The sequence below is a fragment of the Polypterus senegalus genome, chromosome 3 (genome assembly GCF_016835505.1).
Source record: "Polypterus senegalus isolate Bchr_013 chromosome 3, ASM1683550v1, whole genome shotgun sequence".
Lineage (NCBI taxonomy): Eukaryota > Metazoa > Chordata > Cladistia > Polypteriformes > Polypteridae > Polypterus > Polypterus senegalus.
The window spans coordinates 109,412,051-109,431,345 of NC_053156.1; the positions used below are offsets into that span (position 1 = coordinate 109,412,051).

At 37.5% G+C, this 19,295-nt stretch overlaps 1 protein-coding gene across 1 annotated transcript in view; it reads right to left on the reverse strand.

Annotated features, from left to right (window-relative positions):
- The window catches only part of tulp4a (TUB like protein 4a), a 130,390-nt gene that overhangs the window by 14,004 nt on the left and 97,091 nt on the right, over positions 1 to 19,295 (reverse strand). Inside the window, exons 11-14 of the mRNA XM_039747780.1 lie at positions 19,122 to 19,266; positions 14,662 to 14,755; positions 6,665 to 6,808; positions 1,926 to 4,699 (exon numbers count right to left, since the gene is read on the reverse strand). Of these exons, the coding sequence (XP_039603714.1) occupies positions 1,926 to 4,699; positions 6,665 to 6,808; positions 14,662 to 14,755; positions 19,122 to 19,266 (3,157 nt within the window). The remainder of the gene's footprint in view (positions 1 to 1,925; positions 4,700 to 6,664; positions 6,809 to 14,661; positions 14,756 to 19,121; positions 19,267 to 19,295) is intronic.

A 19,295-nucleotide genomic window follows, 5' to 3' on the forward strand; every position in this document is an offset into this window, starting at 1 on the left:
AATAAGCACTTCTTAGCATTGCACCATGCAAGCTGTCGTATCAATCGCCTACTGTAACTTGCTTTCTTTTTTCTTCGGTTCTACAGGTAGTCTTGAATAAAAGTGCACTTGTTTTGTTTGCGAAATAAAGTGTCTGCATGCACTTTTCGTGGCATTACACGTGTATTTTTTGAGCATGCCCGTTTGAGCATATAAATAATATATGTGCCTCTCTGATTATATCGCTTACAGAGTCAACCCTCTAAACTTCTTCTAAAACCAGAATTACCCAGATGAGCATTTGTAATTTTAGTACAAGCAACAAAAACCTGATGAAATCTATAAGAAAACTGCACCTTAAGCATAAAAACAAAGCTACAAGTGAATTTCTTAAACACAACAAACTTAACACCCCAGAGTGGACAGATCTCAATCTAACTGACAATTTGTGGCTGGAGTTGGGAAAAGACTGTTCACTCCAGTCAGGTTGGTCATGAGCAGTATGACAAAGACAAATAAAAGACTTGTACCAACACACCCAAGACTAGATAGAACTGCAGTCAAATCTATACTAATAAAAGGCAAAGCCCTCACTGGCTGACTGACTCACTCATTCATCACTAATTCTCCAACTTCCCATGTAGGTAGAAGGCTGAAATTTGGCAGGTTCATTCCTTATAGGTTACTTACAAAAGTTAAGCACGTTTCATTTCGAAATTTTACGCGTAACGGTCATAATGGTCGACAACGTCCGCCATGTTAAACTTTCTTATTTATGGCCCCATGGTCACGAAATTTGGTAGGCGCAACAACAGCACAAGAACTGTGCATTGGGAACTTCATAAAATAAAGCATGCCTCCATTTGACTTTGGAGCAGTGGAAGCAGATTTGTTGGAAATGTGGAGTCAGGTTCACTACTTGTCTGTCTGTTGGACAAATCTAGGTTTGTTAGATACAAAGAGAATACTACCTTCTTGACGGCATAGTGCCTACTGGAAAGTTCGTTGTCAGAGGGATAATGACTAAAGCTGCTTTTTAGGGTTTGCGCGAGGCTCCTTGGTTATGTGATGGGTACTTGAAATGCTACAGCTTACAGATACATTTTAGACATAGACAATTGTGCACTTCCATCTTTGTGACAACAGTTTGGAGAAGGCACTTTATGGTTCCAGCATGACTAAGCCTCTGTGCACAAAGCCAGGCCCATAAAGATATGGTTTAACATGTATTGTTTGAGTCCTGACCTCAACCCTACTAAACACCACTGGGATAAAACAGAATGTCAAATGTGTACCAGATCTTTTCTTCCAACATTACCTTACCTCAGAAATGCTCTTTGTCTAAATAGGCACAATTCCCACAGACATACTTCAAACTCTTGTGGAAAGCCTTCCCATAAATAGCTGCAAAAGATGGGGTTGGGGACTGTTCTAATTTTGTATTTGTAACTTTACACTGGTAGTTTTACAATGATTTTGAATGTAAGGGGAACTTTTTCTTAATGCTAACACAAACGTTAGTTTCTATGCAGAAGGGATACGTTTCCTCGTCACATAATAGGCACATGCAGGATTAATTCTCCATTAGCAAAATATTTTCTAGAACTAGAAACATCATAAACTAATCAAATGCTTGTCAATCTAGCTGTGACTTTATGCCAAATAATATGAAGATAAATTAAAGCAACCAACAGATGTTCTTTTTTTAAACTGTGCATTACCAAACTGAGGCAGCAAAGGTATTGGGTGTTATACATTTGTGATTTTGCATTACTGTTCTTGTGATATGTAAATTACCAATTTTCAGGAAAAAAAAAAAATCTCTTCTGTTATTTATATAGTTTGTAACAGTTCAAAAAAATTTGGCCTGTATATTGAAAAAATTAAGCAGAACTTGCTGGTTTGAAAGGAGTAAATTAAAAAAAATGTAAAATGAGGAACCATACCTGTCTACCATCAAGTTCAATCTGGAAGTTTTTTGCAGACTCTTGTGTCACTCTACCTCCAAAATCTAGCTGGTAGACCTGCGTTGCTTCATTCCAAAGAGGCTGCTTGTTTGCCATTACAAAGACAAAGCCCTGGCTTCCTAAACTACGATCTTCCTTTTCACTTGCCTTGCGGCATTTGAATTCATCGAGTTCACTGGCTGTCCGCAGGTTTCTCTTAGTCTTCCAGCCTTTTTTTCCACTTTGGCTCTGATTCATAAGTTCATCACCACTGATAAATAATTCTGGCTCGCTCTCTGAGCTGTCCTGAAATTCATTGGTTTTGCTCAGTTTCTTGGATTTCAATTGTTCTTTCTGATTCTTCGGTTTCTTTTTCTCCCTCCCAAGCCTGGGACTGGATATTAGAGAGTTGAAATCGCCAAGTGCACGAGCTTCTTTTTTCACTTTACCCTCTGTAATTGCTGGCACATTTGCTTCTTCTGCCCGACTGTCCAAGCGTTTTCGGCTTTTCTTACTAAACTTGTCAGATCGTTGGGGAATAGGACTTTCATTTAGAGACAGAACTTCCTGGAAGTTTTCCCCTGCCTCAGCCACAGCTTCTGTGGCACCAATATGGTTTTGAAGGTCTGCTGGTGGTGGGGGTGAGAGGACTGGCTTTTCCACTAGTAGGTGGGTCTTTGGCTGCAGGGTTCCTGTTGAATTTGGTATGGGTGGACAAGATCCATAGGTGTTCCAAGGGTGTAAAGCAATAGGAGGCAGCTGCAGTCCAGCACATGTACTGCCTCCAGGGTACATGGGTGGTAGGGGGCAGCATGCAAGATTAGAGATATTAGGTGGGTATCCTGGAGGTAACACCATGGGAGTTTCTTGCTGAGAAAATGGGACAGGTGCCACTACCTCCTTAGGAGAGCAGGGTTGTGGAATAGGTTGTAACGCCTGAAGCTGGCCTCCTGAATAACCAGCACCTGGTGGAAAGGGTAAGGTGATCTGGTAGCCAGCTTGAAAATTTGAATTTGGACTGGTGGGTGATTTAGGAGATAGAACAAAAGGTAAGCGGGACATGTCTATGTGCTGAGATGGGTTCAAAATAAGAGGTGGAGGTTTATGAACACTAGGTGGTGCTCCAAGTGTTGGCCTTTCTTGTGGGACCCAGATTTCCTCAGTAGCTGAAGGATCCCATTGGTAAGGAGGCGGCCTCTTGACAGCTAGAGTGACATCACTGATGGCAAGGTGCCGCATAGACTTTTCTATCTGACACTGCTGGGTTACAGATTCATCTTCAGTAAATGCAGAGTTAATATATTCAGTTCTATCTCTACAGCTGTCTGGAGGGCTGAGTAGATTGTATGATGACTGCGAAGTTAAAGGTGATGTACTGTTGGAGTGAACAATAACAGTACTATGCTGGGTGGCATTTGCTGGAGGTAAATCTTGTCTAATAAGTGGCCCACCAGAGATGCCATTACTATTACTACTACTGCTGTTGTTCACACCACTGACACCAGCATTTCCACCACTGGTACTTCCGTTGCTGCACTGGCTGCAAGTATATAAAGCTGCGGGTATTCTTTGCTGATAGGTGACGGCTGCTGCTGCTGCAATGCTATTCAGTTTGGATTTTGTTGGAAGAGTTCTCTGTGCATCCATCAATTGAGTCATCTTTAGAGAAGTCTCCCTGTTGTTGCGACGTAAAGTTGCATGAATAAGACTGCTGTCTATACGATGGTTTGTGTTCCTTCCAATTGTATTAACAGACTCTGGGTAAGGAGGAGGATCACCACTAGGGATGGAATAACGCGGCACTGTTAGCCTATTAAGAGTGGCACTAGTACAAGGCACCTTTACTTTTTTGCCATCAGAGGTGGTGACTCGCAAAGTTGCAGAGCTGCCTGGACCCAGAGTATACACATTCTGATTACAAAGCATTCTAGTTCTAGGGCGGCAGACCTCTTCAACATTTCCACTGCTATCAAATGTTGTGATTCTTTCATAGCCCAGTGGTGTCTGGTACTGAGGTGCTGCAGGATATAGTGAAAATTCATTTTTCTTGAGGCAAAGGTCAACTGAGGAGGGAGAGGCATTACTATTAGTGGCAGCGGCAGCAGCGGCGGCAGCTACTGTGGCAGCTGAAGGTACTGCTGCTGCTGCTGATGCTGTTCCAGTCCCTGTTCCAGGATAAGGTGGTGGGGGGTTCATTTTACTGATCTGAATTTCAAGAGGAGAACTAAAAATGACAGCGTCTCCTTCTGCAAGTTGGGGTCCAGGTCTAAGGCTCTTGCTCTTCTGATGGTGTTCATGTTCCCTCTCTGGTCCATGATCTGAGATTACAGGTGGAAGATGTAACATCCCTTGAAGATGATGAGGAGGTGGGTAAGAAGGCAAAGGTGGCTGTGGAGGTGACAATGGTTGTTGTGGAGGAGGTGGTGGAGGTGGTGGTGGTGGAGGTCCAACAAGGAGCCTCCCCATTTCCAGACCTCCGAATATCACTTGACCAGGGCTAGAATATCTATTAGGTACTGAATATTGAGTATTTATTCCACTGTCCTGGCTGTGGTCTGAGTTACCAGCTACTGCTGCTGCAACTGCTGTAGCTGCTGCAGCAGCAGTGGGGTTGGTTAGTACATCAAGCTGAACATTTTGATTAGCCAAAAGAGACTGGACTAGTCCAATGCTTTGTGTGGGAGACATGGCCTGGGCAGAACTGTGAATAGGAGCAATAGGAATGTTCACGGTGCAAGGAGGGTTATCATCTGGCACTCCAGAAGACCCTGTAACTAGAGAAAAAAAAAAGTTGTGAAAAAAAGTACATAACCTGTAATGATGCAAATTCTTTACATGCCAAAGGTAAATATAGTACTGCAAACTGATTTGCATTTCATGTAACAACCGCATAGATTTTATCCACATATGCAAGTGTAGTTCAGAGACAGATGTTAAAGATATGGCAAATATATCTTTTAAGGGAGGATTTGGTTTTCTGTTGTGAACTGTAAGAACTATGCATGTAGAAAAATTTAGACTTAAAGATATCTGCTAAGAACTAACTAGCTTTTGTCTTTACACTTTTCTTTGTAATAAACAGTACATGCAATTAATGTGAACAAGATTTAAACAAGATGTGTCAGAATAATTCATTAATGATTTCTGAATTCTTAAGCTATACACTACAGTTATCAAAAACACTAAAAGGCATGGACTATAACATGCCTAAAACCACAACCAGTCCATTAAGAAAAAAAGAAATACAACAAATTAAAAAAAATTACTTATTAACAATGAGCCACATGTAACTTCAAGTGGCTACTAAAAATATAACACATAAAAACTAAAGAATATGGTTTAATTGTTTAGGGGATTTCAGTGCAATGGCAAAGTCACTTAATTCCTATGTATTATGCAAGTTACAGCTCTACATTTCACATTCAATTTTTTTCACCAATGAAACAAAAACAGTGCTACAGTGAAGTAATGTATAACAGAAAGCTCCATGGTTGTATTTAGGTGGAAACACTGCTGAAGCATATGAAAAGTAGTTCCATCCATTCATTATCCAACCCGCTATATTTTAACTACAGGGTCAAGGGGGTCTGCTGGAGCCAATCCCAGCCAACACATGGCACAAGGCAGGAAACAAACCCTGGGCAGGGCGCACACCCACACACCAAGCACACACTAGAACAATTTAGGATCACCAATGCACCTAACCTGCATGTCTTTGGACTGTGGGAGGAAACCAGAGTACCCAGAGGAAACCCATGCCGACATGGGGAGAACATGCAAACTCCACGCAGGGTGGACCTGGGAAGCGAACGCGGGTCTCCTAACTGCGAGGCAGCAGCGCTACCCACTGCGCCGCCATGCAGCCTGAATAGTAGTTTTCTAACAGAATTTTACTGTATTATTTTCTAGCTGATGAACAAGCTGTAGCACTTCTTTTCACATTCAGTGCTCTATGGCCTTTTAATGCATTGTGTTACAATCAAGTATAACTGAATGCAGGTAGGTCTCCTTTAATAATTTATTTTTGAACCCTTGTTTGTAGGAAAGCTTGTTGACATCAGGGTTCTCTGTGTTTTAAGAAATTGACAAGGGCCAGTCAAACACCTTGTACAGTAATGTAAATGTCTCTGTTTGCAAATGACTTTTAATACCTGCAAAAATATAGATATAAAAAATATTTTTTTGAGTAAGGAGATGTTCTTCATTACTGCAAAATAGCCATGTAAACCCAGTATGCTGTAACCGGGAATGGAAAGGTTTCTTACCTCTATGATACCAAGATGTCTCTTTTTTTTAGTTTTAAGAGAATGTTTGGAGACTTCTCCAGAGGCACACTGAACTGGTTGGAGTATTAGGGACAGAACAGGCAGGCAGTGTGGTGTAGTGGTTAAGGCTTTGTACTTAAAACCCTGAGGTTGTTGGTTCAAATCCCACTTCTGACACTATGTGACCCTGAGCAAGTCATTTGACCTGTCTGTGATCTAAATTTTAAAAACAAAAGTAATGTAACCAAATGTATTATAAATGTTGTATGTTGCCTTGGAAAAAGACATCAGCCAAATGAATGAATGTAATTAGTCAACCAAGCATTTATCACATAACCAACTAATGAAATCCCCAAGACCTGCAAATCACTATAACAGGAATGATGCAAACTGCAATTATACAGTGCTGTACTATATTTATTATCTTAAAGAGAAAAATGTTGTTAACCATAGATGCACCCCTTATCTTCTTACCTGGCAAATCATCTTCATCCTCACTGAACACATTAGGGTTGAATACTGGCAGGTTAATATAATCCAAGGAAACCTTCCGCACTTCAGGTAAATAAATAGTCATCTGTCTAGGCTGAAGATGCAACAGGCTTGTTTTATATATTACTAGCAAAAAAAAAAAATCAAAAAAAAAAATCAGAGAGGATAGTGGAACATTATGCATATTGAAAAATATACTGTATAATTAAGATGTTACATAGATAAAGATTTTAAATAGTTAAATAATGCTGAATTACAGATTGTTTATACATCCATCTATTTTTCCGAGAGTGAAAATCAATATGTTGAAGATCCAGTTCCTATCCCCTAAGATTTAGATGTGAGGCAGTACTTACACCAGAGAGGGGTGCCAATCCATTCTAGGGAAAACCTATAAACAAATACACATGCTCAGCTACACTGGGCTGAGTTAGATTTGCCAATTCACCTAATCTGTATATCTCTGGAGTATAAAGAGAAAAACCTTGGCAGACTTGGGAAAAATGCAAAAATTATGTAATTTGTGACTGGGATAGGATTTTTAACCAAGTTAAATATTAAAAGTTCTTTACATTTATATAGCACTTTTCTTACTACTTAAAGCACATGCATCGAATTGTGAGCCAGCAATGTCAATTATGCAACAAACTGTTTAAAAAAAAAACATAAACCATGCAGTAATGACCAAGACTGGGTATGTTATAGTGACTGATGTTCTGAGCTGATGGAGCACAACCTGATTAAAGAAAATGGCTTACAATGAGTGCAGTGACTGAGTTTATCTTATCAGTATCCTCTGGGGTGACCAAGAAAAATGTATGTAAAAAGAAAGAAACATGACAGTGAATCAAAAGACTGAAATTGTAAAATAATTAACAGATATATGATTGAACATGATAGACCTACAAAATCATTAATTAAACTACAGGTAAAATTCCATTACAACTAATATCTTTACAACGAAATTTTCATTACAACAAAGTATTTTTATGATCCTGACAGTTTCCCCATATGACGCAAGTATATAGAAATCTCGTTACTATGAAGTATATTCAGCAGATACTTTCATTACAACGAAGTGCCCAAAAGACCATGAAATGCCTGAATGAATTATACACAGAGCAGCTAGTTCTGTGGCCGCAGCTCAGTTGTGCACAACGATCCCCAAACAGAAACATTGTCATTTTTTTTTTCTTTCTTCGAACTTTTCTCATACCGTTTTTTTTTTTTTTTGCCCTTTGTTTCCTGCGGTTTTCAGTGATACCTTTTGCTTATTGCTCGTCAACATCTGAAAAACATCCATTGGAATTTAACTTATTGTCACCCTTCTATAGAAACGGCAGACACAACAAAATGATAACAGTTCATATTTGAAAAAAAAAAGTTTACATTTTTGCAGCTCTCAATTGCGGCAAAAAGAAAAAAAGACGTTGCCATTGAATTCAGAATTTGGCCATCGACGCTGTCAACTTTCTTGAAAGACCGAGCAAAAAAAAAAAATGCAAACATGTGAACAGCTGCATTTGAAGACGCTGAAAAAGCCATTTTTATGTGGTTCAGTGATGCTCGTTCAAGAAACATTCCTATTAATGTGGCACTCATTCATGAAAATGTGAGGTTTGTAAACTCTCTTGGGTCCTCCCCTAACTGGATGACACGCCGAAGAGCATCCTGAAGTCCAATCTCCGCGTCTATGGAAGACTGTTTATCTGTTGCCGGGGCAACAGCAGGCTCAAAACTACGCTGCGTCTCTCCGCCAAAGCAAACAGAAAAGATATCGATGAGTGATGCAAGGAACAATGTAAATTCAGGTAACAGGATTACTTGGTAACTTATCTGGGCACGACCCTGCCTGATTGCTGTGTCTGTGTATAGCAGAGTGTCAGATCACACTACAATAAATAAGTGTGCCGTTCCTGTTTCAAGTTGAATAATGCTGGTTTTTGTTAAAGTACTGAGACTCAGCCTCATGTTTTGGGGTGCAAGACAGGGACTTATAGCGCGACCCCGATCCTATAGGATTTGCTTCTGTGTCACTTCACTGCAGCGCTATGAGCCTATTTTTGCCCTGCCCTAGCAACAGACAACCTTCCACAGATGCTGCAAACGTGCTTCAGGACACACTTCAGCGTGTCGTTTCCGTTAGGTGGGGGTCTCAAAAGAGTTCAGAAACCTCACAATATGAAGAAGAAAAGGATGATTCAGCTCCTGATTGATAACTGTGCTGCCCACAGCATTCTTCCACATTTAGATAATGTTTGCGTTGAATTCCTCCCACCCAATTGCACAGCAGTGCTTCAGCCATTGGATTTGAGCATCATTCGCACCCTGAAAGTGTATTATCGCAAGGAAATGCTGAGAAAAATTCTCGTCAGCATAACTTGTAGGCAGGAGGGAATTAAAATTAACAAAAAAGAAGCTATTGAAATTACTGCAAATGCCTGGGTGCAAGTTATAGAAAGTAACAAATACAGAATCTCATTAGGCCCCTGGGAGTTTGTTGTAACGGAATTTTACCTGTATGTTGATCAATAGCAGACTTAATAACAGACTGAGCACTAGGGCTGCAATGATTAGTCGACGTAATCAACAACGTCGACTACAAAAAATCGTTGACGCATCATAAACAGAACCTTCAATAGAGGCTCCAGTCACAAAGAACCACATTGGTTTTTGTAACTGCAATGCACTACATGAATGTCTGGGGGAACGTTTGCTATTGTTTGTCAAGACTGCACACAGTCCTACCAACAAAGGAAGAACGTCGGAGAAGAACAAGAATGTAGAGGAAAATAAACATGGTTGCAATGGCAAGTTGGACAGAGGAGGGGGAAGGAGATGGAAAAAAAACTGAGACTTTCTAAAGTGTGGGAGCATTTCACCGAAAAAGAAAAAAAAAGTTGAATGTAGATCATGCAAAGTGGAGCTTTCTTTTCACGGCAGCACCACCGCGATACATGAGCATCTGAAACACAAGCATCCTGGAGCTGTGATACCACCTTCTCTTGAGAATTTATGCTGGCACTGTTAATTAGTTGGAGTCAGCTCAGGAGGGGGGGGAGAGCATGAACAAGACTAAGAAAATAAAAGTGAAAAAAGCTAAGTTTTACAAGTAACAAATTTACACCCGATCTGTTCGTTTTCAAATAATATTACATTAGTGTGATGATGTTTTCTGATTGGTACTATCCAGGTCATACAACGATTTCTTCAAAATGTCACATATATTTGTCTCTTTCTTTTTTTTTTTCCCCGGTGCTGCACGCTGACACCAGAAGGTGTGAGCTTATTCAGTGTTAGCAGGAGTATGCAGGTGGCCGGTTGCATGCCCTATAACCAGCTTGACCTGGCGGCGATCAAAGCACATGTACTGTGCAAGGCAAGAACGGGGTCCACTGAGAAATGAAGAGCGTTCATAGTTCACCTTGCAGAGGAACATTCTTTCCTCTGCATGGCCTGAAGTCCTGTGCAGAATGGGCAAGGTCGGGGGGGAAAAAAAAAAAACAAAAAATGCGGTCACAGATTACAACCGCAAGAAGGTACGCGAATGAATATGAATAATATGAATAATGTTGCATCTGTGCCACAGTGTTTTCTGAAATGTACTATAAGGTCATAAAATGAATAATTCCAAATATCATACATACTTATGTCTCTGTTTTTTTGTCAGTGCGGCTTTGACATCACGGGCCATAAGGCGCATACTAATTCAGTTTAAGCAGGAACACTCAATAAAATTGAATAAAAAAAATCAAGTAACAAAGAGATACGAATAAGGCACATTCGCCAGCGTTTGTGTGTCAGCTTTTATCCATCCAGATCAGAGCATTTTCAGTTCAGTTGTCTCAAAACACCACTAACATCTACAGTTATTCCCAGTTTCAGATAAAAATTAACAGCATCAGATCCCTGGGGGGCAGTAGTATGTATCGTGATCGTGACTGAGAGAATAAAAGTGAAAAGAAAAAAAAAAGGCAACTTTTATAAGTACTATACATTTACAGTGGCTGTTACAGACACAAATGAAATGTATGTGTTTACTGTATGATATTAACAATAACAGCAACTCACTACTCAAACGGTAAACATACAAGGCAGTCAGGATCGAACCGGGGGACTCTTGATTATAAGTCAGCAATTCCTACCACTGCACCACAGAAGCTATTGTATCATCCTTGAACCTTTTGTGAAACAGTTTATTTGATCTTTGCACTTCAGGCTTTACAAATTATATAGTTTATGTCTACATTTTGTCATTTATTACTAAAATATGAAAAATGTTTCAGTTTTAACTATGTATTTTTTGGTTAAGTTAAATGCACTTTTTTTTGTTTAAAGACTATGTGCACTTTAATTTGTGTTGTTTAATGTATTTCTTTTTTATTGTGATGGTCACACTAATATAACAACATCTGATTATTTTCAAATTCATATTTTTCACTGGTTGTTCTTTTAATTTGAATATTATTAATTTTAATCGTGTTAATGCAGAGACATCAGGGTGACATTCACAGGTGGACAGACGTGAGCAGAAGAGGTAAGACATGCACTGGAGCCCAGAACAGGATGTGCAACTACAGGTCGCAGGCATCAAAATAGTTAGGCATGAAATAGTCGTGACTAATCGAAAAAAAATTGAACGATTAGTCGAGTACCAAAATAATCATTAGTTGCAGCCCTACTGAGCACAAGACTTTAAAAAGTTATCAATGGTACTTGCTTTAAAGGTTGTAGAATTGTCTAATGATTGACAATGCAGTGTGCAGAGTTTTTAGTCCTGGTCTTATAAACTGGTAGCAAATATTTCATTTTGATGGGCTCAAAAGTTAAAAAGTTTCTGGTCAAGAGTAGGACAAACTGCAAAATTTAAATTAAACAGCATATTAAGGACACATTATAGAAGTCTACTTTTTAATTCACAGTTGAGGATCCTGAAAAACAATAAGATTCAAGGCCTTGATATAAAGAATTAAGATTAAGTGATTTTTGCGCTGCAAAAATATATTTTATTGTTGAAGTTTTATATTTAGAGTACAAAATAAAAAAATATAGTGATTCAGCCATATAGATCGAAGTAATTAAATAAATTACTGTTTACAAAAATTTCATCAGTTATTATTTGGCTAATTGTATGCCCTTGAAAGAGGTTTTGGCAGGTTAACCTGCCATAAATGGTTAAGGTTGTAGCTAAGTAAAATAATGAAAAATGCTTCACCAAAGGGACACAAAGGGTCTTTAGTATAAATAGTGGAAGAATAAGAATAAGAGATAGGACATAATGTAGCAGAAAGGTACAGAACCTAAAAGAAATTTGAAATTAACATTAAGCTTAAGAACCATAGAGAGAGAAGGTTTACATTTTAGAGCTAGATATTCAAAAGAAAAATCAGGTACAAACAAAATTAGAATAAAATGTCACTTTATCTTAGTTTATAACTAAAACACCATAACATAACTGTAACCTGGAGTGAGGCCTAACTTAAGGCAGGGTAAAACCGCGGTTGTTGCCTAGCCTCTGTTGAGTACACAACACCGACAATGCTGTTAGCAATGTGTTCATGAATAAGCAAATCAGTTGTTAAGACAGAGTATTAAAAAGGTCCAGTTGAATGCCTAATATGTTAATTTCTTTGAAGGGCCCAAATATTTTTAAAATGCTCATAAATTCAGTTACAGTTAGGTCCATAAATATTTGGACAGAGACAACTTTTTTTTCTAATTTTGGGTCTGTACATTACCACAATGAATTTTAAATGAAACAACTCAGATATAGTTGAAGTGCAGACTTTCAGCTCTAGTTCAGTGGGTGGAACAAAAAGATTGCATAAAAGCATTTGTTTAACACAATCCCTTTATTTCAGGGGCTCAAAAGTAATTGGACAAATTAAATAACTGGAAATAAAATATTCATTTCTAATACTTGGTTGAAAAACCCTTTGCTGGCAATGACAGCCTGAAGTCTTGAACTCATGTACATTACCAGATGCGGGGTTTCCTCCTTTTTAATGCTCTGCCAGGCCTTTACTGCAGCGGATTTCAGTTGCTGTTTGTTTGTGGGCCTTTCTGTCCAAAGTTTAGTCTTCTACAAGTGAAATGCATGCTCAATTGGGTTAAGATCAGGTGACAGACTTGGCCATTCAAGAATTTTCCACTTCTTTGTTTTAATAAACTCCTGGGTTGCTTTGGCTATATGTTTTGGGTCATTGTCCATCTGTATCATAAAACGCTGACCAATCAATTTGACTGCATTTAGCTGGATATGAGCAGACAGTATATCTCTGAACACCTCAGAATTCATTCCGCGGCTTCTGTCCTGTGTCACATCATCAATAAACACTAGTGTCCCAGTGCCACTGGCAGCCATGCATGCCCAAGCCATCACACTGTCTCCACTGTGTTTTACAGATGATGTGGTATGCTTTGGATAATGAGCAGTTCCACGCCTTCTCCATACTTTTTTCTTGCCATCATTCTGGTTGAGGTTGGTCTTGGTTTCATCTGTCCAAAGAATGTTTTTCCAGAACTGTGCTGGCTTTTTTAGATGTTCTTTAGCAAAGTCCAATCTAGCCTTTCTATTCTTGAGGCTTATGAGTGGCTTGCACCTTGCAGTGCACCCTCTGTATTTACTTTCATGCAGTCTTCTCTTTATGGTAGACTTGGATATCGATACGCCTACCCCCTGGAGAGTGTTGTTCACTTGGCTGGCTGTTGTGAAGGGGTTTCTTTTCACCATGGAAAGGATTCTGTTGTCTTCTGTGGACGTCCAGGTCTTTTTGCGTTGCTGAGTTCACCAGTGCTTGCTTTCTTTCTCAGGATGTACCAAACTGTAGATTTTGCCAATCGTAATATTGTAGCAATTTCTCGGATGGGTTTTTTCTGTTTTCGCAGCTTAAGGATGGCTTCTTTCACCTGCATGGAGAACTCCTTTGACCAGGTTGTCTGATCACAGCAAAATCTTCTACATGCAAGCACCACACCCCAAATCAACTCCAGGCCTTTTATCTGCTTAACTGATAATGACATAACGACGGACTTGAACACACCTGCCCATGAAATAGCCTTTAAGTCAATTGCCCAATTACTTTTGAGCCCCTGAAATGAAGGGATTGTGTTAAAAAATGCTTTAGTTGCCTCACTGTTTTATGCAATCTTTTTGTACACCCACTGAATTAATGTTGAAAGTCTGCACTTCAACTGCATCCGAGTTGTTTCATTTAAAATTCATTGTGGTAATGTACAGAACCAAAATTAGAAAAAAGTTATCTCTGTTCAAATATTTATGGTCCTAACTGTATATACATTGGTTTCATAACAATAGGACACCAAAATGTGTGTAAAAAATTATATTACCTTCTAAAGAATATTAATGCATATTAAAACAAACTGGAGCCATTAAAAAGCTACCTTGACAAACCGCTTGTGCATCCAGTTAAAGAAGAATGCATGAAGACTGAAATCTTATACATAAGATACTATTAAATAAGCAGCACTTGCTCCATACATATGCACTGTACATAAAGTAAATTCATACAATTAAAAACTTTTTTTGTATAGAAATACTTACCCATAAATCTACCACTTGCTGAACTAAAATCTTTGGCAAAATTAAGCAGCAACTATGAAAAGCCTTCATAGGCTGCAGTGCCTCATTATGTTGAGCCATTTAATATGTATACCACAAATAATAAACTAGTCATAAAAAATGCAAGTTTCTCATTTATGTGCAAATATATATGCTGTGGAAAGGTTTTTGATATGTATTGCATATTTATATATAACTTGGTCAAAAACAGTAATACTATAAATACTTTCACCTGTTGAGCAATTTCATCCTGTTTATTGTATTTTAACATCAAAATATAATTAAGTGTATGACAAAATATGAATGAAACAGTAAAATGTATTATTTCTAACATTACATACAATACAAAATAATTTAAAAAAATATAAACAGCCAATATAAATAAATATTGTATTACCTGCACCAAGATTATTTGGCAAAAAAGAAGCAAGCCCCACAATCTTAAACTTTGTTCCCCAAATGTTAGAAGTAACCTGAGCAAGATAGTTATGCTGAAGAGAGAACAAAAAAAAAAAAAGACATAGAGATGTAATTTATATTTATTTTGTAAAATTTTAACAGTGCAACTATTTAATAATATTATGAGATTAACTGGAAAAAAGGTTGCAAAGACGAATTTACAGTGCTTATAAAAAGTATTCACTGCCTTTAAAGATTTCACATTTTGTTATTAAACAACAGTGAATCACAGTGAATTAAATCTGGCTTTTAGAAAAAAAATCTCTAATGTCAAAGTCAAAACAAATCTCTGCAAGTGGTCTAAATTAATTACCAATATAAAGCACACAATAATTTATAACATAAGTATTCACCCCATTTAAATATCAAACACGTGAATCATAACTGGTGTAACCAATCAGTTTCAGAAGTCAAATAAATGAAGACCACCTTTATTTAGTTAAGGTGTTTCAACTGATTGTAATATAAATGAATCTGCTTATTAAGTAACCTACACCAGTGTTTCCCATCCTTGGTCCAGGGGGCACACTGTGCCTGCAGGTTTTTGTTACAACCAGATTCCTAATCAGTGACAACACCTGATAACACTGATCTCATTTAATTAGCTGGTATTATTTTTCTTTTATTCTATATTCAGAAAAGCATGATTTTTTCTTTTACATTTATAAGACATATAGAACTATTTCTGCTTTTGCTATAGATTTAAATGCTTAACTCTCTTTTATTAATAAAGTATCTATCGATTTTATTATATTTTGCTCTTTCTCTGTGCAGTTTTTCCCTTTCATTGTATCTTAATAATGACAATTTAAAATGAGCAGAGCAGACACGCTGACAAACACTGAATAATCAAAGGCTGCAACTACTTTAGCATCAGACCCACTAATTAGTAAATAATGGATTAATTAAACAATTAGAACACCTAGAAAAGTAGAATGAAAATCAAGATGAAAATATTTTTACAAAGAAAAAAAAAATATGTTATTCCCATAACGCTGCTTGGTACATATATATATATATATATATATATATTTATATATATATATATATTTTACCAAACGTAGTTTTCTAATTTCTATATTGTTCCCAAAACACAGAACTTGGGAAATAACACATCACTTAATTAGCTCAGGAGTCCAATTAAAAACAGACGCTGGTTGGAACAAAAACCTGCAGCCACAGTGTGCCCCCAGGACCGAGGTTGGGAAACACTGACCTACACAATAAAGATAAAGGACACTCCAAGCAACTCCATAAAAAAGTAATTGAAAGGTACAAGTCAGGGAATGGATGCAAATAAAATATCCAAGTCACTGAATATCCCTTAAAGTGCAGTTTAATCAGTTATTAAGAAATTGAAAGAGTATGGCATAGCTACAAGTGTGCCTAGAGCAGGCTGTTGACAAAAACTAACTGATCTTGCAAGAAGAAGTTTACTGAGAGAGACCACCAAAAAGACCAATGATAACTCTGAAGTAGTTACAATATACAGTGACTGGGATCGGAAAGACTGTGCATATAACACCTTTTGTGTGGGTGCCTCACCAGTCACAGATTTATGCGAATGGAAAATGCTGGAAGAAAACCTGATGGAGTCTGCAACAAACCTGTGGCTTAAGTGAATATTTGTGTTCCAGCTACACTACAAACCTAAGCATAAAGACAAAATTACAAGGGAATGGCTTTAAAAAAAACCAAAATAAAAAAACAAAACAAAAAAAACAACAACAATGTTAATGTATCACACTGGCTGGGTTGGGATCTGGATCTCAATTCAATGAAGAATTTGTGGCTGAACTTAGGTTGCATGGGGATCATGTGTAAAAAGCCCCAACAGAACTTGAGCAGTTCTGCAAAGAAGAATGGGGGGAAATTGTTGTGTACTGAAGGGCAAAGCTGCTGGAACCATATCCACAGACTCAAGGCTGTCATGGATGACAAAGGTGCACCTCCAAAATACTGACTTGAATAGAGCAAATATTTGCAGTCAATTATTTTGTGTTTTGAACTTGTAATAAATTTAGACCTCTTTGTAGATATCTGTTTTCACTTTAATATTAGGCTTTTTTTTTTTTAGTTCATCAGTGTCAATATAGCAAATTAAATGCACCAGTATTGTACTGTATAATAACCAAGGGGCATTGCAGTCACCTTAATAAAGCACTCAAATAAACATGTAAAGGTTACGTTTTTTCACCATTAAATGCTTGACAATACTATGATGTATGTTTCAATTTACTCTTTCTTGTTGTTAGCTCATCTATATATAGAGATTTCCATTTTTGTCTTTCTGTAAGAGCATCATGTGAAAACCATTGCACCTATTTCTACAAAACTTTCCAGTTGCTTCCACTGTAGTCTAACTTAGGATACAGGATAACAAATTTCAGATTTTCTATGTATAAATATCTAGAAAAAAATTTAAAATGAGACAGCCTCACTATAGCTAGCCATTTTAGCTGGACCCTTATGATGATCACAATGATTATTGAGAATAATTAAATATTTAAACAAGTTGAAATAGAATGAGATTCTTAGGTTTGCTGCTCAATAACTCTTTAATGGTTGACTGTATCACAAATCTAGTCTATTTTTTTCTTAATGTTCATATGTGAAAAACAAAAAAGGCCACAATGAATTTTATCTGGTGCAAAATATAAGTAAGCAAATTGATTTGTAATGCAACCTGTACATGAGCTGAAGTAATAAAAGTGTTTTGAGATTGCAGGAGTGCAACAGGTTGCACACTTTGCGGGGATCCGGCAAGCATGCTGCTCAGGGAGGAGGGCATGTGTGCCATTCGACTCACATTTACTGCTCAGTGATTGAGTAGTATGTTACGACTGTGGTGCATGCCACACCTTAAAATATTTTTTTAATATTTCTAAACTATTGAGATAGTTATTAATGTTCTACAAAATTATTCGTTGATGCAAAATTACTTCCATTTATCTAAACTTTGCACTTAATTTCACAGTAAAATTTTACAAGGGCTTAAGCACTCAGGAGCACCAGATGCTAAATAAGACTTTCTGCTACAATGAGGAGGTCATAGGTGACAGATCATTTTATTAGTTTTGAATATGAAATGTATATTTGTACATCAGTCTTCTGGGCAAAACCAGGTAAAACAGTTAATTCATCATAAATTCCAAAACACTTTTAAGAAGATTTGTATTATTCCTATTTGGCTACACGCAAAGTCTACATTCCTCATAAACGGGCATGATACTCCAACAGTATGATTTCTAATTCTAATGACTTTCTCCATCCATCCATCCATCCATTTTCCAACCCGCTGAATCCGAACACAGGGTCACGGGGGTTTGCTGGAGCCAATCCCAGTCAACACAGGGCACAAGGCAGGAACCAATCCCGGGCAGGGTGCCAACCCACCGCAGAATGACTTTCTCCTTTCATGTAAATAATACAAAAATGCACAGGTTAAGGTATTGGTTTTCTATAGTGACTCTAGCTATAAAGTGATTCACCAGTCTCAGAGAATCATACTGCAGTTTCCATGGACACAAAGACACAAAATACCATTTAATCATATTAAACTGACAATAACTCCTAAGTTTCTGTACATTTTTTTAAGTAAATACAAATAATTACTTCCTTGGAGAAGTAGAACAAAACACAGTTTAGCATTACCTGCAGTACAACAGTTAACAAACTGCTCTAGTATTTTACAACGTGTACTACTCAGTTTTGCAGCAGCATGGGTTACTATAAAAACAATGTGTAGATATGTCTCCACTGTATATTCTTTTACGAGTGCAACTTAACCATCAACTGTAAACTATAGCAAAAAACTTAACTTATCTAGAAAGAACCTCTAGACAGGGGCTGTTCCTTTTAGAGCACACCAATGCCCACACCTACACAAACTCACTCTGTGTCAACTTGAAGTGATACATTAACCTAAGCTGCACCTATTTAGGATGTAGAAGGAAACTCAGAGTACCTATGAAAATTCCTATATAGACTCCGCGTTATTATTTACATGTTGTAGTGCAACTGATTTCTATTATTTGCATAACAGAAATTTGGTGCACTTTAAATTTTCACATAAGGGAAACCAAGGGTGACTAACTTTTTTCCTGCAGATATTATCATAAAAAGCACAAGATTTTGTGTGTTATCTCAAGGGATGTTACTTTAACAACTATTCAGTTTAAAGAATGACAGTGTAAAAGTACAAAAATACAGCATACACCAAAGTTTAAATGGTAATTAAAAATGGAAATGACAAAGTATGAATAAAAATGATAAGACTGGACTGGTGTTCTTCTTCTTATTATTATTATCCTTCAATCAGATTAGTAATTATTAAATATAACTGAAAGAGTAAATATGCTGTAAATATTTAGGCCACTGGGACATAATTTTGTATACCTGAGATATATCTTCTAATGGAAACTCTCTACGAGCTAAACTTGGAGATCCAATAGAAGGTTTTCTTATAGGTAAACGTGGAGATCTTGTTATGTCTTGAGAGGCTCTGGATAGCTTGGGTGATTTTCTAGTTTCAATGTTAATTCTGAAAAGAAAAATCATTAATATTCATGA